This window comes from Phoxinus phoxinus (assembly GCF_949152265.1).
Source record: "Phoxinus phoxinus genome assembly, chromosome: 1".
Taxonomy (NCBI): domain Eukaryota; kingdom Metazoa; phylum Chordata; class Actinopteri; order Cypriniformes; family Leuciscidae; genus Phoxinus; species Phoxinus phoxinus.
This window is the reverse complement of record NC_136876.1, coordinates 12,517,326-12,541,325: the sequence shown is the minus strand read 5'-3', so window position 1 is coordinate 12,541,325 and position 24,000 is coordinate 12,517,326. Positions and strand designations below refer to the sequence as shown.

The 24,000-nt window shown below is 36.8% G+C and overlaps 2 protein-coding genes across 2 annotated transcripts in view; both read left to right on the top strand.

Moving 5' to 3' along the window:
* atg4db (autophagy related 4D, cysteine peptidase b) overlaps positions 1–24,000 on the top strand; it is a 95,276-nt gene that overhangs the window by 47,748 nt on the left and 23,528 nt on the right. The window lies entirely within an intron of this gene.
* LOC307001268 (myosin-11-like) lies at positions 210–15,110 on the top strand. The gene is made up of 13 exons (XM_079617554.1): positions 210–433; positions 565–708; positions 798–893; positions 3,249–3,521; positions 3,613–3,785; positions 4,024–4,176; positions 4,261–4,375; positions 5,512–5,690; positions 5,983–6,104; positions 6,257–6,326; positions 6,406–6,566; positions 14,835–14,900; positions 14,979–15,110. Exons 1-12 carry the CDS (start codon positions 346–348, stop codon positions 14,851–14,853), a joined length of 1,593 nt encoding a protein of 530 aa, XP_079473680.1. The 5' UTR covers positions 210–345; the 3' UTR covers positions 14,854–14,900; positions 14,979–15,110.

Genomic DNA, 24,000 nt, shown 5'->3' with positions numbered 1-24,000 from the left:
TGGATGGACATCTCAGATTAAACAAGACATGGCAGAATGCAGAAAATGAAGTACACATTTGGCCTGTCTCGGCCACAGTTGAGTGCACATCTGCACGAGCCTTTCAAAGTATACTCCTTGGTCGTGAGTGTGATAAGACATGTTCAAAATGTGCGCACTATCTATTGGACTTTTGTTTTCAAGCACTTAAATCAGTTACACATGCGCAATTATTCTGCTGACTAGAAGATGGAGTGCACAGACTACGAAGTATACTTTGGGCTTTAAGCAGACTGTGAAAGGCCTTTGTGTGAGTATTCGTGTGCTTTTGTGTGTCCTTGACTCTGACCGTCAGATCTATTGGAAATGTCTCGTGTGATTCGACAAGCTAAAGAAGAGAGGAACTTCCACATGTTCTACTACATGCTCACCGGTGCAGAAGTCAAACTACGCTGTGAGTGTCACTCTTCACTGATTTAATACACGATTGTTGAACTAGTTTGAGTTTAAAAACCACTAAAATAATAATAGTAGGATGAGGCTCTTGTGTTTATGAATGAATGTCAATTATTGGACCAATTTCAGCCGAACTGTATCTGGAGAGCTACAATGAATACCAGTTCCTGTCCAATGGAAACGTGGCGATTCTGGGACAGCAGGACCAAGACATGTACCTGGAGACCATGAAGGCCATGGATATCATGGGCTTCTCCGAGAAAGATCAGATTGGTACATATATAACGTCATTGACATGATAGTGTTATGCTGTGTATTAGAGATTTTCGAAGTTGTTCAGTTGTGTGCATCGCCTCCTGCAGGTCTGTTGAAGGCCATGGCATCTGTGCTACAGCTGGGTAACCTGTCCTTTGAGAAGGAGGGTCACTCAGACCAAGCCTCCATGCCTGATGACACAGGTAAACACACCATTATGACTTTACAAACACGTCCATCAGGCTTTGTGTTAATAATCCGTACCAGTATTGACACCATGAATGTAGTAGAAGAATGTACATGGTTTCTAGTTGGTCTAGAGATGATCAATTAGTTAACAGCTGGTGGGAACAAGATTAACCCAGTAGATCATCTTGGTCAAGCGGTTTAGAGCTGGTAGTAGAGAAGGCAAACCAGTAGCATTTGTTACTGCCAGTTGTAGGGCTGGGCGATATATCGCATTAGGCACATCTCGTCAGTAAAGCCGGTTCCTTGATTAGTAGTAAATCACCATCACCTGCTTTCAGATCAGATGTAGCGGCATTTACTACACAGAGCCGTAGTTAACTGACAAGCTGAGCAATATCGCATAAGTATCGCGGACGTATCGCCTGCGATAATTAATGCGATATGGCTCAGCTTGTCAGTTAACTACGGCTCTGTGTTGTACATGGATCCTCAACTCTGGAGCGCGAGATCCAGTTTCCTGCAGAGTTTAGATCCAACCCTAATCAAACACACCTGAACAAGCTAATCAAGGTATTCATGATTACTAGCCTACAACATTACAGGTACACAACAAAATCCCCAGTGTTAAATCAACATTGCTCAAGTACATATTGTCCCATTCTACAGTGTTAAAAAAGTGTTAAAGTTAATGAGATAATTAAGTGATTAATTAAGAGATGATTGAGCATTAGTGATGAACACCTGATGTTAACAACTCCACAAACAGCATGACCAGCTTCACTTATTACTAACCAGATTGATTTGATTTCTGCCATGCTTCTACAGAAGTTATTTTTGAGAATTAACAGAGGTTTAAATGTTGATATTTTATTGGTAAAAATATAATGCCACCATTATAGAGATGAGTGTTTGCTTTAGTTGGGCTGTTGACCTGTCACAATATATGATAGATTTGTTTTTGCAATCACGTATATAATGTTATTAAAGCAGTAAAATCAGAATATGATAGTATGTAATTGGAAACTGAACTTATTGAATGTAAAGTCACTAATCAATGTATTGTTATTAATGCATTTGAGGAGTTTGCATTGTCTACCCTGTGAAACTACAGCATGGGAAATAAGTTTGGCATACATCATTTATCGTGTGGAGTTTTAAAACTGTTAAGTGCATACAAGATATTATTCTGCAGTTTTTACCGAACTCACATAACGCAAAAATCTGTATACGAATCTCAACAATGGTGATAATAAACAAAAAGTTTCATGCTGCAATGCATGCTGGGTATCACAATTTGACAAAAATCCCAGCATGCACTGCAGTATGGATAATTATTGTCACCACTGTTGAGGATTGTATGGTAAGTGTTGATGTCTAAGTGTATACTTTCAGAAGCATTTTTAGCACTGACAATTGTTTAATATTACTTTTTTTTCCCACATTTACTATATCTGAATCAATAACCAAAAAAAAATAATACATTTGTAACAATTGACCTTTAACAAATAACTCTTTATGAGTTTCTTTTAAAAGTCTTGCAAGCATAAAAGCATATTTGTATTTTTGAACCTTTTGTTCAGCAAAGCTCAAGTGTTTATCATGAAACACTATTGCAAATGCTTAAAGATGCTTGCTTTGGTAATTCAATGGGTCACGAGACCAACTAAAGCAAACATTGACCACCATAATGGTAGCATACTTTTTTATCACTTAAATATCAACTCTCAACAATCAATTCCGTAGACTTGTGACAAAAATAAAGTCAGTCTGGTTAGTAATAACTAATAAGTGAAGCTGGTAATGCTGTTTGTGGAGTTGTTTAATCCTCCTCTGCTGAGATCTTCACAGATTTAATGTTTTCTTCATTTGATTTCAACTATGGCTGTGGCTGAAGTCAGTTGTAGTTCTTGTGTTTCTCTTTTCTTCAGTGATTCTGCTTGTTAACAGCAGGTGTTCATCACTAATGCTCAAACATCACTTAATTAATCATATAATTATCTCAATAACTTTAACACTATAGATTGGGACAATATGTTCTTGAGCAATGTTGATTTAACATTGGGGATTTTGTTGTGTACCTGTAACGTTGTATTAATCATGAAGAGCTTGATTAGCTTGTTCAGGTGTGTTTGATTAGGGTTGGAGATAAACTCTGCAGGAAAGTGGATCTCTCGGTCCAGAGTTGAGGACTCCTGGTGTAGTAAATGCCGCTACATCTGAAAGCAGGTGATGGCGATTTACTACTAATCAAGGAACCGGCTTTACTGATGAGATGCGCCTAACAATGTCATGCGATATATCGCCCAGCCCTAGCCAGTTGAGTGTTATTCATTTTTATTTTTTAAATAACTTATCCTTCACTTCTCCAGCCGCCCAGAAGGTGTGCCATCTGATGGGCATCAACGTGACCGATTTCACGCGCGCCATCCTCTCGCCCCGGATGAAAGTGGTCCATGACTACGTGCAGAAGGCCCAGACGCAGGAGCAGGCCAAGTTTACTGTGGAGGCTTTGGCCAAAGCCATGTACGAGAGGATGTTTCGCTGGCTGGTGATGCGCATCAACAAAGCTCTGGATAAGAACAAGCGTCAGGGCACCTCCTTCATCGGCATCCTGGACATCGCCGGCTTCGAGATCTTTGAGGAATGGCAGAAACCTTACTGCTTCAAGCTTACAGTGAGATTGATTACCCACAGTTCCTAGCATTAACTGTAGTTGTTTTCCTCTTTCCCAGGTGAACTCGTTCGAGCAGTTCTGCATTAACTACACTAACGAGAAGCTCCAGCAGCTGTTCAACCACACCATGTTCATCTTGGAGCAGGAGGAGTACCAACGCGAGGACATCGAGTGGACATTCATTGACTTCGGCCTTGACCTGCAGCCCTGCATCGACCTCATCGAGAAACCTGTGAGCGTCTTTCCACTAATCACACGCCTACTAGAGCGATCACATGACCTGTGGCCTTTAAAAGAGCGAATTTCTTGCCAAATCTGATGAGATTGGAATCCAAATGTTGGGTTGAAAATCAGATGCATTTTTAAAATTCCTAATGATTTCCATTACTACCAATAATCTTAATTTTATGAAGAAACTGACAAAAATCAGTTGTGACATTCTGATTTGGAGTTTGTATTCCCTTATCCAGATGAATCCTCCTGGAATATTTGCTCTCTTGGACGAAGAGTGCCTTTTGCCGAAAGCTACGAGCAAGAGCTTTGTGGAGAAGGTCCTGCGGGTACATAAACCCAAGAAACTGAAGGACGAGACCCATTTCTGCATCAGCCATTATGCTGGAAAGGTCTTTGTCTGCTCCACAGATGCACTGTTGTGGGATTTCAGATTTCCTTTGGGATTGCTAAATGTCTATAACTGTGTTTCTCAGGTGGAATATAATGCAGACGAGTGGCTAGTGAAAAACATGGACCCTCTGAACGATGAAGTGGCCACTCTCCTGAACCAATCTACTGTCGAGTTTGTTTCAGAGTTGTGGAAGGACGGTGAGTTGCTTCGATCAGCTCTTAAATCCATATTAATGCAGCAGGTCATGTAGAAAAAATATGAATGATGAAAAAAATGCGTCTCTGTAGCTCTCAGGAAGGCTTGTAAACTGAAAAAAATTATTTACATTCTGGGTGCCTTTTCTCTGCAATTTGAGTAGAAATGGGTAACCAGGGTTCACCCTATCAGTGCAATTTACCAAAAATACATATATAAAAATGTCAGCCTTCCAGAAGTTCCAGAAGAGCTTTATGTTCTTGAGGGATCCAGTGCTTTTGAATCAGTGAATTTACTTGACTTTTCAAGTCTTTCCTGATTTACTGGTTAAGCAGTAATTTTTTTGGCTAAAAATAGTGAGTAAAAAGTATATAAATTGGCATAATTATAAAAATCCACATGAAATTTTATAATTTGATTAATTTCCATGACATATACAAACACAGGCTTTGGGGTCCAACCCAGTTAACAGAAATTTGTTATAAGAACGTTCTCCAAATGTGTTTTGGTTTTGGGAACGTAAAGAATTTCAGTTATAATGTACCTCAAACGTTCTTTCAACTTAATTTTGATTTAAAATTCAACATTCTAGCAGGGCTCTAGAGTGCGACCAAAATTTGTAAGGGTGTGACTAAAATTTTTTCCTAGGTCACACCGGCGCACCTAACGTCCTCGCATCCGCTGCCTCTCCACGAACTTGTTCTCCTTTGACGGAACTCACACTCATGATTGGATCATATCGTGGTCAAAACCAATCAGAGACAGAGATGGAGCAGGTCTTTGCCTCTGATTGGCTGTGGTCCAGATATTCCTGTTGGCCGAACGTTGGTTTGATAATGTTCCTCCTTTGTTATTATGGAACATTGTGCCAATGTTTCATTGAGTTAACACATTATATCTTAGTTCATATTTAACCCTATAGGAACATTATTTGAAATGAGAAAACATCCTTAAAACATTCTTTGAACATTACATTCAAATGTTTTATTTTAAACATTAATCAAACTTGTAAGGAATGTTAGCCAAAGTTCTGAGAACGTTCCCTGCTAGCTGTCTCTCATTCGACACAACGAATGACAAAGGGAATGCGTTTACAGAACATTGATATTCTCTGTCTCTGTCTCTGTCTGTCTCTTAGTGGACCATGACATGGGTCTGGATAATGTAGCCAGGATGACGGCTACCTTGAAAACCCGCAAGGGAATGTTCCGCACAGTCGGACAGCTCCATAAGGAGCAGCTGTCCAAACTCATGGCCATGCTCAGAAACACCAACCCCAACTTCGTCCGATGCATCATTCCCAACCGCCAGAAAAAGGTATGAACTGTTGCGCATTCAGTGGCAGAATGGATGTGCAGATGTAAATTAGAAATTTAGCCTAGCTATAATCCAGCATGTTAACATTTAGTTTTTTTATCCTGATGTTCATTAATGTGCATTGTCCCTATTAAATGGATAGATCACAAAATGAAAATTATCCCATAATTTACTCATCCTCAAGACAGGTGTATATGACTTTCTTTCAGCTGAATACAATCAGATTTATATCACATAATAAAGCTGTTTGCCCTGAATTGATCTGAAGCATCTGCATCTCTGTCCGTCTCAGGCTGATATGCTGGACCCTCTCCTAGTTCTGGATCAGCTCCGGTGTAACGGTGTGCTGGAGGGCATCCGAATCTGCAAACAGGGATTCCCCAACCGCATTGTCTTCCAGGAGTTCAGAAAGAGGTATCGGATGAACGACAGCAATGTTTGGTGCTTCTTATGGTGTTTTGGTTTTCTGGGAGTGAATAAATTAGCGAGTTCTTCACAACAAATGATATTAGCATCTGTTAAGATTAATTGTTTGTTTCAATCTGATGGTTTGCATTTTTGTGCAGGTATGAAATCCTCACTCTCAACGCCATTCCCAAAGGCTTCATGGATGGCAAACAGGCTTGTGTGCTGATGGTAATCTTAAATAAAGCTTCACAGTGATATCCGTTGTTTCAGCTGGAGTTTGATCATGAGCTCCTCATCTGTGTCTCAGATAAAAGCCCTGGAGCTGGATCCCAATCTGTACCAGATAGGAGAGAGCAAGGTGTTTTTCCGTGCTGGAGTTATGGCTTACCTCGAAGAACAGCGAGACATGAAGATCACTGACGTCATCATCACTTTCCAGGCCTGCTGTCGTGGATACGTCGCCCGCAAGTGAGCATTATGACACACGTTACGACGACTATGCCCCATCGCTGTTGGGTTTTTCAGTGGTTTAAATTATACAGTTTAATGACAGTTAATGAGACGTATAGGGAATTTTTTTTTTTTTACACAATACGTAAAATTGTACATATAAACTATTCAATGACAAAATTATTTACTAATTGTAATTGCTAGTCAGAGGAAGTTGGTTTATAGGGAGGGATGTATAGCTGAGTGGTCGCTCTGGACTTTGTAGAGTGGCTGCATGGGCATTGCTACACAGCAAAAACTCCAGTGTTAAATTAACACTCCTGGGAGTGTATATGAGTCCGCACTCAAGAGTGTAAAGTGTTCAAATATGAGTGTTAAATGAACACTCAAGAGTGTTAAAGTTAATGAGATTATTAAGTGATTAGTTGAGTGATGATTGAGCATTATTGAAGACACCTGATGTTAACAAGCAGAATCACTGAAGGAGAAAATCACAAATTGTAAGTCACCATTATGGATATCAGTGTGTGTTTTAGTTGGCCTCTTGACCCTTATTTTATTAACTTTAGATTTTGCTTGTCTGCGTTTTCTGATTAATAACAGTCAGATGAACAAAGAGAAAATGTGATCTGATGTGTTGGTCATGTTTTGACAATCATATTGTGATCTGAAATAAACAAAACTTGTTTACATAGTTTGGTTTAACTTGTTTATACAGCAGCTCTATGATACTAAAGTGTATGATTTTCAGTATTTTTAATATAATCCAAAATAGTTAATAAACATTGTTCTGATCAAGAGACTTTTAAATATGTTATTTAGAAACACAGACATCAATAATCAGCCTGTGAATCTCAACCATGGTGACAATAATAAAGCATGTTGCAGCGGCTGCCACCAATCAACTCATTAATGGCTCCCATCATGCATTGCGGAATGAACAAATTATATGAAGTAATTTAATTTTCCTAATTGAATATTTTGCTTGTCACCATTGTTGAGATGCATAGACTGAATCTTCATGTCTGTGTGTGCCTAAAATAAAGATTTCTTTTTTCAAAACAACTTTAAAATAAATTCTTCAATATTTATTTATCAAAAATGCTGGATATTTATGTAGAATCACAGTTATGCTGTAATAAACAACAGAAATTTTAATCAGAAATAGGGGTTCAGTGATCAAGTTCATATTATGATTGTCATAACATAGCCAACAGATCACTTTTTTTCTTTGTTCATCTGTCTGTTATAAATAAATAACAGCAGGCACACAGATTTTTAAGTAAATAATATAAGGGTCAAGAGCCCAACTAAAGCAAACACTGATCTCCATAATGGTGGCTTACAATTTGTGATTTTCTCCTTCTGTGATTCTGCTTGTTAACATCAGGTGTTCATCACTAATGCTCAATCATCACTCAATTAATAACTTAATTATCTCATTAACTTTAACACTCTTGAGTGTTCATTTAACACTCATATTTTAACACTTTACACTCTTGAGTCTGGACTCATATAAACTCCCAGGAGTGTTAATTTAACACTGGAGTGTTTTCTGTGTATGTTGGTCAATTCAATTCACATTTATTTCTATAGTATTTCTCACATTACATTTTCTTTCAAAGCAGCTTTACATTTACATTTACATTTAGTCATTTAGCAGATGCTTTTATCCAAAGCGACTTACAACTGAGGACAACAGCAAGCGAGTCATCGTGAAGAGGCAAAAATAACGCAAGAAGTGCTCAAAATACAAAGTTCAGGCATCGCTCAGAGTAGCATAAGACAGACAAGGGAGGATTAAAGGAAAAGGTTTTTTTTAGTTTTTTTTTTTTTTAGATGAGTTTCCAGTTGTCTTTTGAATGTAGTTAGGGATTCTGCATTCCGGACGAGGGTATAGGGAGATCATTCCACCAGCAAGGAACCGTGAATGAGAATGTTCTGGAGAGTGATTTTGTGGCTCTCTGTGATGGTACCACAAGCCGTCGCTCATTGACCGATCGCAGGCTTCTGGTAGGGATGTAGACTCGTAGGAGCGAGTGATAAACAGAGCCCTAATAAACAGGGACTTTAGCATTAAAGAGTTAGTACTGTTAACTAAAGCTATCAAAAATGATTTGTTAATGGAGAAAAATAAAAGTTAACTGAAACAAAATTAAATATAAAAAAAGTTACATTAAATTTTTTTTTAGGTTGAGTACTGAAAGTTACACACCAGATAACACATTACAACAAATGCGCATGCATCTATCACCTAGATTAACTTTAATATTTCCTTTGAATGAATAAATGAATTAATGGGGCATTTATATAGCGCTTTCATATGTACTACTGTACACCCAAAGCGCTTTACAATCATGTCGGGGTCTCTCCTCAACCACCACCAGTGTGCAGCATCCACTTGGATGATGGGACGGCAGCCACAGTATAACAGCGCCAGTGAGCTCGCTGCTCACCACACACCAGCTATAGTGGAGAGAGGAGAGAGAGTGATAGAACCAATTCAATGGATGGGGATTATTAGGAGGCCATGATTGGTAAGGGCCGAGTCAGGACCTCGATTTAAAATGACAAATCAGCATCGTCAACTTCATCTTTGCAGCCGACACTTACAAAGAAAACACTAGTTTGTTAATAAACAATAAAAATGTCTTCTTGCTATGTTTGACATTCATAATCATTACTTTTGCCGGTTCTTTGTGACAGCTGTTATGCGCGTTATTTGCAGCATCATCCTCTGGTTACATGAACCACCGCATCAGCACCAAAAACATGGAGATTTTATTTTAGAGAATAATCGCACAACCTATTCGATATTGCGACATTTTGCTTCTGAGAACAACATTTTATGTAAACAATTCAACAAAGGCAATTCAACAAAGTTTATTAATGCACATTTAAGTGATTCTGAGAACATAAAGTTGATGATTTTTTTTTTTAAAAAGAGTCAAATTGGCTCTACAATGTACAAAATTATTCAACCCACAAAAGTAAAATTTTGTGCAGAATCTTTTATTCTTTGCCAATATATACCTCCAATAAACGCTACCTGTAAGTGCTTAGAAGCTTCTCTCTACACTGTAAAAATGAAAACATAGATTTTATTTATATCTAATTAATAAAAATGAGGCAACAGATCACAAGCAATATTATTAATTAAATTTAACAAACTAGAATTGAGTAATTATTAATCAAATTAATTCATTAAATGTTAACCATTTAAAATGAGGAAAAATTACAAAATATATGTTATTGCCAACATTGAAAACACCTGATGTTAACAAGCAGAATCACTGAAGGAGAAAACCATATTTAAAGTCACCATTATGGAGATCAGTGTGTGTTTTAGTTGGGCTCTTGACCCTTAAACTATTAACTTCAAGTTTTGTATGGCTGATGTATATGAGTTATAACAGCCAGATGAACAAATCGAAAAGGTGATCTGATGGTGTTGGTTGTGTTTTAACATAATCATTATTCACAATCATTTAACCTGAATCACTGAACTCATATAGAGTCTAATTTATGAGTTAGGTTTATTTTAATAATTTTAGCTGCATGATATTTTTTAGCCTTTTCAATTAAATTAAAACAATCAAATCAATAAATAAAAATATTAAAAAAATATATCTACAAATTTTTATTTAGGCACACACAGACATCAAGATTTAGCGTATGAATCTCAGCAATGGTGACAAACAGATCACCTCTGATCATAAGCTCATTATTTATTCATGCAGCAATGCATGATGGGAGCCGTGAATGAGTTTTGATTGGTGCAACCCAGAATGCACTGCAACATGCTTTATAAATGTCACCATTGTTGAGATTCACAGGCTGATTATTGATGTCTGTGTGTCTCTTTTTTGAGCAAGTGAAACTTTTTAGAAATTATTTGGATTACATTGTAAAAGTAATATTATGTTGTACAAGGCCAGTTCTGCTATAGTTGATAAAATAAACCTAACTTATAAATTGGACTCTATATGAGTTCAATGATTCAGGGTAAATGATTGTGAAATAATGATTATGTTAAAACACAACCAACACCATCAGATCATCTTTTCTATTTGTTCAATCCGGCTGTTATAACTCATGTACAGCAGCCAAACAAAACTTAAAGTTAATAATTTAAGGGTGAAGAGCCCAACTAAAACACACACTCATCTCCATAATGGTGACTTTAATTATGGTTTTCTCCTTCAGTGATTCTGCTTGTTAACATCAGGTGTCTTCAATGTTGGCAATAACACATAGTTTGTAATTTTTACTCATTTTAAATGGTTAACATTTAAGGAATTAATTTGATTAATTATTACTCAATTCTAATTTGTTAAATTTAATTAATAATATTGCTTGTAATCTGTTGCCTCATTTTTATTAATTAATAAATAAAATATATGTTTTAATTTTTACACTGCAATCTGGGCCTATTCAAATATAGTTACAAAAGTTATTCAGTCAAGAACAGCAAGTGAATTTTCTCTTTGTCTTTTGTTTGATTAGTGTTATTATACAGGTGGCAGCAGCAATATATTAGGCTGCTGTCACTTTAAGAGCTACATTCAATTATTAAATTCCTGATCTCATGTATTCAATTGCAGAATTGGAATCGATTTTCGATTATTTCTACTCAACTTTAGCCCACAAATTAGCTAAATGTATGTATGTGTCACAGCACAAGCTAATTTTTGTTAGAGCTTTCAAAGGCTTGATTGTGTTTTAACACAATTTTGTACCATACCATACAAGTAAACAATTTAAAAACAGCAGTGTTGAATAGGGGTTGATTGAATAATTATGACAGCTGTATTTTACACAAAAATCCTATAACTCAAAAGCACAGCAAAACCCCCAGGTGAATAATTTATACTGTATAGGCCTAGAATAATGTTTTTTTTTGTTCTTTCAAGTCTGAAGCATGAAACTGAGCTGAAGAAGTCTCTGGAGGAAGGGGCTAAAGTTCAAGAGCACCTTGGTGACAGAGATGTCGCAGAAACAAGATCAGGGCTTTAAACAAGTTCTGGAGTCGGAGAACAACAAGCTTCAGTTTGAGCTGCAGACAGTCATGCAGGACAAAGGGGAGTTTGAAAAGCACTTGAAACAGGCTGAGATTCAGCTTCAGGAGCTGCAGTTCAATCACGCAGAGAGCGAGAGACAGTACACCGAACTGTCCGAGACCGTTGCCAAAGTGCAGGTGTGTCAACTGCAGAGAACAACACTAAATTTATACCCGCAAAACCACCCCCGCAGATATTTCCAGATTCGTCATTCACAACATTTTACACAGTCCAATGTTTAGATTTTATTTATGTCAGTTTTTGCACTATTAAAGTCAAACCAGAACACAGAGAAAGTTACCCGTAAGCCAAACATCCAAATAAAACACAGCGAACAGGAATTTTTTATCAGAGCTTGATGCATCTGATACCCAGCTAACAGACTTTTGTTATAAGAACGTTCTCCAAACGTTCAGTGTTGGTTCCGGGAATGTGAAAATGTCCAGTTTTCTTGACGTTAGAGGAACGTGTTTTAAAAGGTACACAGAAAAAACTCCAGTGTTAAATGGACTTTGGACTCCATGGATTGGAGTTTATTTGGCTCCAGCCTGAATAGTGTAAAGTGTTAAAATATGAGTGTTAAATTAACACTGAAGAGTATTAAACTTAATGAGATAATTAAGTTATTAATTGAGTGATGAATGAGCATTATTGAAGACACCTGATGTTAACAAGCAGAATCACCAAAAGGAGAACATATAATTGTTAAGTCACCATTATGGAGATCAGTGTTTGCTTTAGTTGGGCTCTTGACCCTTAAACTACTAACTTTAAATTTTGTTTGGCTGCTGTATGAGTTACGACAGCTGGATAAACAAAGAGATAATGTGATCAGGTGATGTTGGATGGAAAATATTCATCATTTGACCTGAGTCACTAAACCTATAGATACATTGTTGATTAAAGTAGCCCTCTAATTCTACAGCATATGGTTTTCAGCTTTTCTGTACAATCAAAAATAATTTTAACTAATAGTTGTTCTGATAAAAAAACTAAACAGACTTTGAACCAGTTTATTTGTTTAAACACACTTGACATCAATAATCAGCATATGAATCTCAACAATGGTGACAATAATAAAGCATGTGCATTCTGGGTACCACCAATCAAAACTCATCCATTGGCTCCCATCATGCATTGCTGTATGAATAAATTATTCTCTGAATTGTGTTAGTAATTTCCATTTCCTAATTGAATATTATTTTTGTCACCATTGTTAAGATACATACACTGATTATTGATGTCTGTGTGAGCCTAAGAGAAAGATTTTTTATTTATTTATCAGAATATTTTTTATAACAAATCTTTTGGATAAATGTATATCGTCAATGGATCTTATGATGTAGATTCACTGTGATTCTATAATCAATAATATTAATCTAAATCAGAGATTAGGCTCTAAATGAGGTCAAATGATTATTATGTTAAGACACGACCACCATCACTTGATCACCTTTTTTTTTGTCCATCTGTTTGTTATAACTCAGTTACAACAGCATAACAAAATCTAAAGTTTAACTTGTAAGGGTCAACTGGCCAACTAAAGTAAACACTGATCTCCATAATGGTGACTTACAATTTGATTGATTTTCTCCTTCAGTGATTCTGCTTGTTAACATCAGGTGTCTTCAATAATCCTCAATCATCACTCAATTAATCACATAATTATCTCATTAACTTTTACACTCTTGAGTGTTAATTTAACACTCATATTTTAACACTTTACACTCTTGAGGCTGGAACCAAACAAACTCACAGGAGAGTTAATTTATAACACTGGAGTTTTACCTTTTAAAACACGTTCCTCTAACGTCAAGAAAACTGGACATTTTAACATTCCAGGAACCAACACTGAATGTTTGGAGAACGTTCTTATAACAAAAGTCTGTTAGCTGGGATACTCCCACTCAAATTACTGACCGAAAACAATTATTGTAATTAATTGATCAATTTTCATTATGAATGGAGATGTAATGAAGATCTTTGTGTGATGTTGATGTTTGTTTCCCACTTCAGGTGGTGCTGGATAACAAAAAAGGTCTTCTGAGTGAAGCCGAAAAGAAGTCGGTCAAGACGTCGCAGGACTGCTCTGTTCTGGAGTCACAGCTGCAGGATGTGCGGTGCATCAACTGCTGTGGCATTATGGGATTTCTGCAGGTGTGTTGCAGGAAGAAGGCTGAGATTCAGCTTCAGGAGCTGCAGGTCAATCACGCAGAGAGCGAGAGACAGCGCATCGAACAGGCCGAGACAGTTGACAAAGTGCAGGTGTGTCAACTGCAGAGAACAACACTAAATTTATACCCGTCAATCGCAACATTTTACACAGTTCTTTGCTTGTTTGTTTATTAAATACTTCATAATAGTGAATAAAGTGTTTTGCTTATGTTCAGATAAAATCTTTAATCTGCTTAAAAATTGCTCCGAGTGACAGCTCTATAAAATTACTACAGCCTACTTTTAGAAGACTTTTAGAACTACTTTTAGAAGTCCTTATCCAGTATCACAAGCAACTGGTTACATAATAGAAATCCAGTGGGCATAGTGTTTGATGACTTACACTAATATTTTTAACACTTTAATGATGTTTAAATCCAAATAAAATGCAGAAAAATATCTGTTTAGTATCCTGTTTAAACTTACATTATAGTTTAGGAATCGCATTTGTATTATTTATGGTCAAAATGACAAGAGACAATATTTATGTAATAATTTTCTTTTCATTAAATTATCTAGTTTCTGGAGCTATCAAAAAAAATCTAAAAAAAATGTTTTTTTTGGGGGGGGGGGGGGGGGGGGTATAAATAATTGGAGTATTATACTAATACTCATTAGTATTAGACAATATTCACCTCTAAATTATAAACCTTTTTTTGTGTGTGTGTGTGTATATTTACCTAATGCACCACGTTCAAAATGAGTAAAATGTAATTCATGGGAGGCAATATATAAATTAAATTGCTACTAAATAAAAAAACCTTAGATTTTATTTGTGTCAGTTTTTGCATTATGATTACAGTCAGACCCGAACACAGAGAAAGTTACCCGTAATCCAAACATCCAAATAAAACACAGCGAACAGGAATTTTTGATCAGAGCTTGATGCATCTGATACTCCCACTCAAATTACTGACCGAAAACAATTATTGTAATTAATTGATCAATTTTCATTATGAATGGAGATGTATGAAGGTGTTTGTGCGATGTTGATGGTTGTTTCCCACTTCAGGTGGAGCTGGATAACTTGAACGATCTTCTGAGTGAAGCCAAAAAGAAGTCCATCAAGGCATTGAAGGTACAGAGCAGCGACTGCATTATGTGATTTCTGCAGGTGTTTGGCTCTCACTCACTCTCTGAACCCTGATCCTCACAGGAGGTACTTGACGAGGAGACGCGGCAGAAACTGTTCCTGAAAACACGCCTGAGGCAGCTGGAGGCTGAGCAGAACAGCCTGAAGGAGCAGCTGGAAGAGGAGGCCAAGAGGAACCTGGAGATACAACTCAGCACCATGCAAGCACAGGTACACACACACGCACACGCACGCACGCACGCACAAACTTTGTGGCTCAGATAAGGTCCTGTTCTGGTTTATTTCTTTGCTCTTGGCTGACATGTGGCATTGCTATGGTCTGCTTGTGGCCCAGATCTGGCAAACAGGAGCGGTCCACTCAAGTGCCATCATTCTAGTGTTAATTTCGTCAGACGAGACGAGTTTTTTTTTACTAAGACGAGACGATGACGAGACTGCACTACTGTTCAAAAACGCTGACTGAGACTAAATTAACATGCATTATTGTTGACGAAAAAAGACGAGACGAAAATGTTTTGCATAAAATAAAAAATAAGATAAAATCTCTCTTCATTTTCGTCTACAATCGTCTCTGCTTTTTCATCAGCTGTTACGCCTTTAAAATATTCCGAATGAGCTCGCGCTGTTGCAAAAAAATTGCCTCCTGGAAGTTCCGGGAGTCTCCCGCATATTGATAGCGGCTCACTGATGCCCACGAATTAGTTAAAATCTCCGGAATCTAGAACGAGCGCGCCCGCGAGACAGAGACTGTGCTCCAAACCGCGTAGCGCGTGCACGGCGGAGAGAGAGCAAGAGACCGCGCGCGTGTGCCTCATGAAGTATCATCATGAAAAAAACTCAGCACCGGGGTGCACCCCAACCTGAAACGTCTTCCCGCGCCTTTGTAACTTCAGTCGTCTGTTGGGCCCCAGCTTTTGAATTGTGTTGGTTAAAATAAAATACTCTTCAGAACAGGTTCCTCATTTGTAAATGTGACTCCTCAGAAATGGAAAATCAGACATGTTTAACAGTTGCATTCAACAAAAATCATTCAACAAGTGTATTTTGTCAGGTTCTGACATTTAACCAATATTTGAGATATGTGAAACACTTTTATACTGAAATGTTAATCAGAAATAATCTCAGTAATAATGTGTTATTAAAAAAAAATACTATTTTTTTTACTAAAACTTGACTAAAATGAAAACACTTTTAGTCGACTAAAACTTGACTAAGATACCTTATGTTCTCTTTTGACTAAAACTAGACTAAAATGATGAGACTTTTAGTCGACTAAAACTAGACTAACAAAAAAAGATATGTGAATGACTAAATATGACTAAGACTAACAAGGACATTTGGCACAAGACTAAGACTAAGACTAAATTAAAAATAGGTGACAAAATTAACACTACATCATTCCACGCTGCATGTGGGCCAGATCCGCATTCCACAAGTGCCAGATGTGGGCCGGATCTGGGCCGAAACAATGCTATCTGGGTATAATGTTCCTCAAACGTTCTTTCAACTTCATTTTGATTTAAAATTCAACATTCTAGGAACGTTTCTAACATTCCAAGAACATAAGCATCTCCAGTTTCCTGAATGTTAATATAATGTTCTCTAAAGGTTAGTGTTATGTTCCTGAAACATTCTTTCACTCATCTTTCGAAAGAGTAATAAGAACACAAACTACAACTTTCTTCAGCCACAGCCTTAGATGAACTAAAGATAAAAGAAGACATTAACTCTCTCAAGATCTGATTAAACAACTCGAAAAACAGCATTACCAGCTTCACTTATTACCAGAGGTGGAAAGTCCAGGGGTCAGAAAGTAAAAGTCCTGCCATATGTTTATTCCACCCATGAACTCAGTCAGCTGATTTCACTAATTAGTTCTATCTCCTGGCTGAAAAACTGCACTCGAAAAAAAATTTGAATTTATGTATTTGAATTGCATAACAAATTTCCATCCATTTGGATTACATAGTTTTAACATAAACAAATTAATAATCTGGATGTGATTCATATTTTTAAGTCATATATAAATGAAACAGATAAGATTTATGTAATTGTATTAATAAACTGAATGTGATTCATATTTGTCAGTCATATGTAAATGAAATGGATAAGATTTATGTAATCGTATACAGAAAAACACCCATGTTAAATTAGCACTACTCAGTGTTCATATGTGTGCACACTACAGAGTTAAAGTACCATTGAATCAGTGTTGAAGTTAATGAGATAATTAAGTGGTGATTGAGCATTAAATATGAACACCTGCTGTTAACAAGCAGAATCACTGAAGAACAGAGAAACACAAGAACTACAACTGACTTCAGACACAGCCTTAGATGAAATCAACTATAGATAAAATAAGACATTAAATCTCTCAAGTTCTCAGCAGAGGAGGATTAAACAACTCCACAAACAGCATTACCAGCTTCACTTATTACTAACTAGACTGACTTTATTTAATATCCGGTTTAATGAAATCATATTTTGTATTTTAAAGTCACCATGATGGTGGATGGCATTTGGTTTAGTTGGCCTCTTGACCCTTAACACTTAAATATAAAATATTCTTTTGGCTGTTATGAGTGTGTGTAAAGCACATTTGTTGTAGCAAAAAAGCCATGAGAAAGTGAGGTCAGGTGATGTTGGCTGTTTACTGATGTAACACAAAGTAATCGTCACGTAATTGTCTGAATCTCTGATCTTAATCAGTGTTTAATACTTTAGTCATAGATTTTTATTTTAAATATTTTTTTGGAGTAAAAGTCATTTGATTTTACAACATCAAAGCAAGGTTTTTTATTAAATAATAAAAATGATTTTAAAAACATGTAATGCATTAATCTTCTTCTGCTAAGATGTTACTTAGGCATCAAGAATCAGTGTATGATTCTCAACAATGGTGACAATCAATGAAATGATACATGCTGCAGTGCATGCTGGGTACCACCAATCAAAACTCACCCATATCTCCCAGCATGCCCTGATTATCTGGATATTTTGTTTGATTGTCACCATTGTTGAGATTCATACGCTTTTTTTTGATGTCTGTGTGCATTTAAGTGATGCCATAGATAAAAGTTTTTGTTCACTAAATAAATATTTAAAAAAAAAACATGGATATTATTTTACAAATAATACTGCTAGATATACTGTAGAATTAAATTATTATGAATAAACCAACATTAAAAACACAAGTCCAATATAATCAAAGCATTAGGCGGAGAATAAGATCAGGGAGCCAGGCAATTGCATGATGACATCATCACCAAATAAAAGCCTACATCACCTGATATCACTTTCTCATGGCTTTTTTGCTACATCAAATGTGGTTTACAAACACAAAATTATAACAGCCAAAGAATATTTTATATTTAAGAGTTAAGGGTCAAGAGCCCAACTAAAGCAAATGCTATCCACCATTATGGTGACTTTACAAAATATGATTTAATTAAAGCGGATATTAAATAAAGTAAATCTGGTTAGTAATAAGTGAAGCTGGTAATGCTGTTTGTGGAGTTGTTTAATCCTCCTCTGCTGAGATCTTCACATATTTAATGTCTTCTTTTATCTATAGTTGATTTCATCTAAGGCTGTGTCTGAAGTAAGTTGTAGTTCTTGTGTTTCTCTGTTCTTCAGTGATTCTGCTTGTTAACATCAGGTGTTCATATTTAATGTTCAATCACCTCTTAATTATCTCATTAACTTCAACACTGCTTCAATGGTACTTTAACTCTGTAGTGTGCACACATATGAACACTGAGCAGTGCTAATTTAACATGGGCGTTTTTCTGTATACGATTACATAAATCTTATCCATTTAATTTACATATGACTGACAAATATGAATCACATTCAGTTTATTAATACAATTACATAAATCTTATCTGTTTCATTTATATATGACTTAAAAACATGAATCACATTCAGATTATCAATTTGTTTATGTTAAAACTATGTAATCCAAATGGATGGAAATTTGTTATGCAATTCAAATACATAAAGCTTATGTTTAGACCATTTTTTTTTTTGAGTGCAGTTTTTCAGCCAGGAGACTAATTAGTGAAATCAGCTGACTGAGTTCATGGGTGGAATAAACATATGGCAGGACTTTTACTTTCTGACCCCTGGACTTTCCACCTCTGCTTATTACTAACCAGATTGACTTAGTTGTCCAGGTCAGGAATTAACATCTGCACTGCAGCTCTCAATCAGATGATTTGAAATAAGACAAAACAAGAATTAAAAAACTAAAACAACTCAAAACCAAGACTCTACAACAATAATAGCTAAATGTAGCATTTTTTATCTGTTTTACAGACGCTGGCTGAGAAGGCCATCTCCGCCCGTTACGCAGAGGAACGAGACCACGCAGAGACGGAAGCTCGTGAAAAAGAGACCCGCGTGGTAGTGTTAAAACGCAAACTAGAAACCCTGACGGACCTGAAGGAAGAGCTGGACCAAAGCAACAAACTGCTCCAGGCTGAGATAGAGGACCTGGTGTCCTCTAAAGATGACTTGAGCAAGAGCGTAAGGCTTCACCACCTCAGCTCCAATACTTCACTTCAAACTTTATTTATAAACCACTTTAAGATTATAAAATGAAATCATGATTTTTTTAAATAGAATTTAAAACCAAAGTTGTAATCTCATGGTTTTCTCTCTCAGGTGGACGATCTGGAGAAGTCGAAGCGCTCGATGGAGCAACAGCTGGAAGAGATGAAGACTCAGCTGGATGAGCTTCAGGACAAGCTTCAGGTTGGGAGGGTTACTTTAAAAATATATTCCGTTACATTTACTTAATTAAAAAGTAATGTAATCTAAATGCTTGAAGATTCCTTCAAAGTTACATATGTAAAGTCAAGTAAGCAATATTTAGGAGAATGATTGCGCATGCACCAGTAGAGGCTTACGCAAGTCGTTACTGGCAACAGAACCAGCTGTCAATTAGAGATAAGCGGATCAGTTCTAACGTCAGCCGAATTCGATGTTAAAGGGATAGTTCACCCAAAAATGAAATTAGCCAATGATTTACTCACCCTAAAGCCATCCTAGGTGTATATAACATTCTTCTTTTAGACAAATACAAAGAGGAATTCATTTTTTGTGTGTCCCAAAGAAGTTTTTTTTTTATAACTCAGTTTAAATTATATTAAGCCTCAAAGTTTTGCATAATTAAGGGCGTGGCCACTTGAGTGACAGGTGGATTGCCGCTGCTCCCAGCTAACAGACTTTTGTTATAAGAACGTTCTCCAAACGTTCAGTGTTGGTTCCGGGAATGTGAAAATGTCCAGTTTTTTGACGTTAGAGGAACGTATTTGGTTCCAGCCTCAAGACTGTAAAGTGTTCAAATGTGAGTGTTAAATTAACACTCAAGAGTGTAAAAATTAATGAGATAATTATGTGATTAATTGAGTGATTGAGCATTATTGAAGACACCTGATGTTAACAAGCAGAATCACTGAAGTAGAAATTCTACATTTTTAAGTCACCATTATGGAGATCAGTGTTTGCTTTAGTTGGCCAGTTGACCCTTACATATTTAACTTTAGATTTTGTTTTTGCTGTTGTAACTGAATTATAACAGACAAAAGGTAAAGGTGATCAGGTGTTGGTGGTTATGTCTTAACATAATCATCATTTGACCTGAATCACTGAACTTTTTAAGAGCCTAATCTCTGATTTAAATTAACATTAATGATTATAGCATCACAGTGAATCTACATCAAAAGATCCAGTACATTAATCCAAATGATGTCTTCTAAATGGTTCTGATAAATAAATAAGTCTTTCTTTTAGGCACACACAGACATCAAGAATCAGTGTATGAATCTCAACAATGGTCAAGTCAAGTCACCTTTATTTATATAGCGCTTTTTACAATACAGATTGTATCAAAGCAGCTTCACAGTGATAACATTAAAAAATAATACAAAAAACAATTTAATCATCGTCCACCTGCAGATCTATAATATTGTTGAATATTAAATGTCCCCAACTAAGCAAGCCAGAAGGTAAGGCAACAGCGGCAAGGAACCAAAACTCCATCAGGTGACAGAATGGAGAAAAAACCTTGGGAGAACCCAGGCTCAGTCGGGGGCCAGTTCTCCTCTGGCCAATGAGTGAACAGTGTATGAAGTTCAGAATGAATCAGAGTATTTGTCCAGTTCCGGTTGGTTGAAGTCGGAGTGGAGAGGAGGAGAGACTGGTTGACACTTCAGGTCAGCGGCATCGTCGTGTCCTGGCGCTGGTCCTTCATCAGCTCTGGATACGGCCTGGTTCCGGTGGACAGCGGTAAACCTCGGGATAGACAGAGAGACTAATATTAGTGTAGACGCCATCCTTCTTATGAAGTACCAAGTACATCAGGATTTACGGGAAGTGTTCCCGGTCCCGGGTGTTCTAAACTATGCAGTAGACGTGAAGGACTATAATGCGTTAAGAGCTCGCTCAAGTACTGCGGAGCTAAACCATTTAGTGCTTTGTAAGTGATCAGCAATATTTAAAAATGTATACGATGTTTAATAGGCAGCCAATGCAGTGTTGACAGAATGGGGCTAATATGGTCATACTTCCTGGTTCTGGTAAGAACTCGAGCTGCTGCGTTTTGGATCAGCTGTAGTTTGTTTATTAAGCGTGCAGGGCAACCAACCAGTAGAGCATTACAATAATCTAGCCTTGAGGTCATAAACGCATGAACTAATTGTTCTGCATTATTCATTGAGAGCATATGACGTAATTTAGATATATTTTTAAGATGGAAGAAAGCGGTTTTACAGATACTAGACACATGACTTTCAAATGAAAGATTGGTATCAAAGAGCACACCCAGGTTCCTAACCGACGACGAAGACTTAACAGAGCAGCCATCAAGTGTTAGACAGTACTCTAGGTTATTACGTGTGGAAGTTTTTTGTCCAATAATTAGAATCTCTGTTTTTCTGAATTTAGTAGTAGGAAATTACTAGTCATCCAATTTTTTATATCAGCTATGCATTCCGTTAATTTTGTGAATTGGTAGGTTTCGTTAGGTTTTGAAGAAATATAGAGCTGAGTATCGTCGGCATAACAGTGAAAGCTAATTCCATGTTTCCTAATGATATCTCCTAATGGTAGCACAGAGTGAACAGCAGCGGTCCTAGTACTGAGCCTTGTGGTACGCCATACTGAACTTGTGATTGATGAGACATCTCTTCATTTACTGCTACAAACTGATAACGGTCAGATAAGTATGATTTAAACCATGCTAGTGCAATTCCACTAATGCCAACATAATGTTCGAGTCTATTTAAAAGGATGTTGTGGTCAATGGTGTCAAATGCAGCACTAAGATCAAGTAATACTAATAGAGAGATACAACCACGATCGGATGATAAGAGCAAATCATTTGTGACTCTAACGAGAGCTGTCTCGGTACTATGGTACGGTCTAAATCCGGACTGAAAATCCTCGCAGATATCATTTCTTTCAAGAAAGAAACACAGTTGTGAGGATACTGCTTTTTCTAATATCTTTGACAGAAATGGCAGATTAGAGATCGGCCTGTAATTGACTAGTTTTGTAGGATCAAGTTGCTGTTTTTTAACAAGCGGTTTAATCATAGCTAGCTTAAAAGTTTTTGGTACGTATCCTAGAGACAAAGATGAATTTATGATATTAAGAAGAGGATCTGTGACATCTGGAAGCATCTCTTTCAGCAGCTTAGTTGGTATAGGGTCTAACATGCACGTTGTCGATTTAGATGATTTGACGAGTTTGCAAAATTCTTCCTCTCCTATAGCAATGAATGAATCAAATTTTCCCTCAGGGAGACTACAATGCACTTCCTGATGCGATACTGTATTAGACGGTTGCATAGTTATAATTTTGTCCCTGATATTATCGATCTTATAAGTGAAGAAGTTCATAAAGTCATTACTGCTGTGTTTCTTGGAAGCTTCTGGGCTTGAAGCTTTCTTTTTCGTTAGTTTAGCCACTGTTTCAAATAAATACCTAGGATTATGTTTATTTTCTTCTAATAGGGTTGAAAAATAAGCAGATCTAGCAGCTTTTAAAGCCTCTCTGTAAGCAATCGAGCTCTCCTTCCATGAAATCCGAAACACCTCTAGTTTTGTTTTCTTCCAGTTGCGCTCCATTTTTCTGGCTGCTCTCTTAAGGGCCTGAGTGTGCTCGTTGTGCCACGGCGTTGGACTATGTTCTTTAATCTTCTTTAAGCGCAGCGGAGCAACTGTGTCTAAAGTGCTGGAAAAGAGAGAGTTAAAAGTTTCTGTTGCAATATCAAGTTTTTCTAAGCTATCCGGGATGCTGAGATGATGAAACTGATTAGGAAGATTATTGATAAAGCAATCTTTACTAGCAGAAGTGATCGGTCTAACATATTTATAACACGGAGTCGGCTTTGCAGCCTTGGCTAAATGTAATTTACACGAGACTAGATAATGATCTGAGATGTCATCGCTCTGCTGCAGTATTTCAACGGCATCAACATCTATTCCATGTGATAGTATTAGATCTAGAGTATGATTACGACAATGAGTCGGTCCTGACACGTGTTGTCTAACTCCAATTGAGTTTACAATGTCTTTAAATGACAATGTCTTTTTCATTATCTATGTGTATATTAAAGTCACCAACAATTAGTACTTTATCTGCAGCCAATACTAATTCTGATAGAAAGTCCGCAAATTCTTTGATAAAGTCTGTATGGTGCCCTGGTGGCCTGTATACAGTACCCAGCAGAATTTTCAAACGTGATTTATCGTTTACACTAGATATTTTTACATTAAGCACCAACACTTCAAAATAATTATATTTACAACTAGATTTCTTAGTGGTTTTGAAAATATTACTATAAATTACAGCAACACCTCCTCCTTTGTGTTTCAGACGAGGTTCATGTTTTATAACCGTAATCTTGTGGGGTTGACTCATTTAAAGGACAAGTTCGGTATTTTACACTTAAAGCCCTGTTTACAGATCGTATTTGATGAAATAGAACCGTTAAGATTAAAATTTGGACACATGCTGCTGTCGCGAGAATTTTAGGTTTATTTAGCATTAATACGAAGCTAATACGAGGCTTAGACGC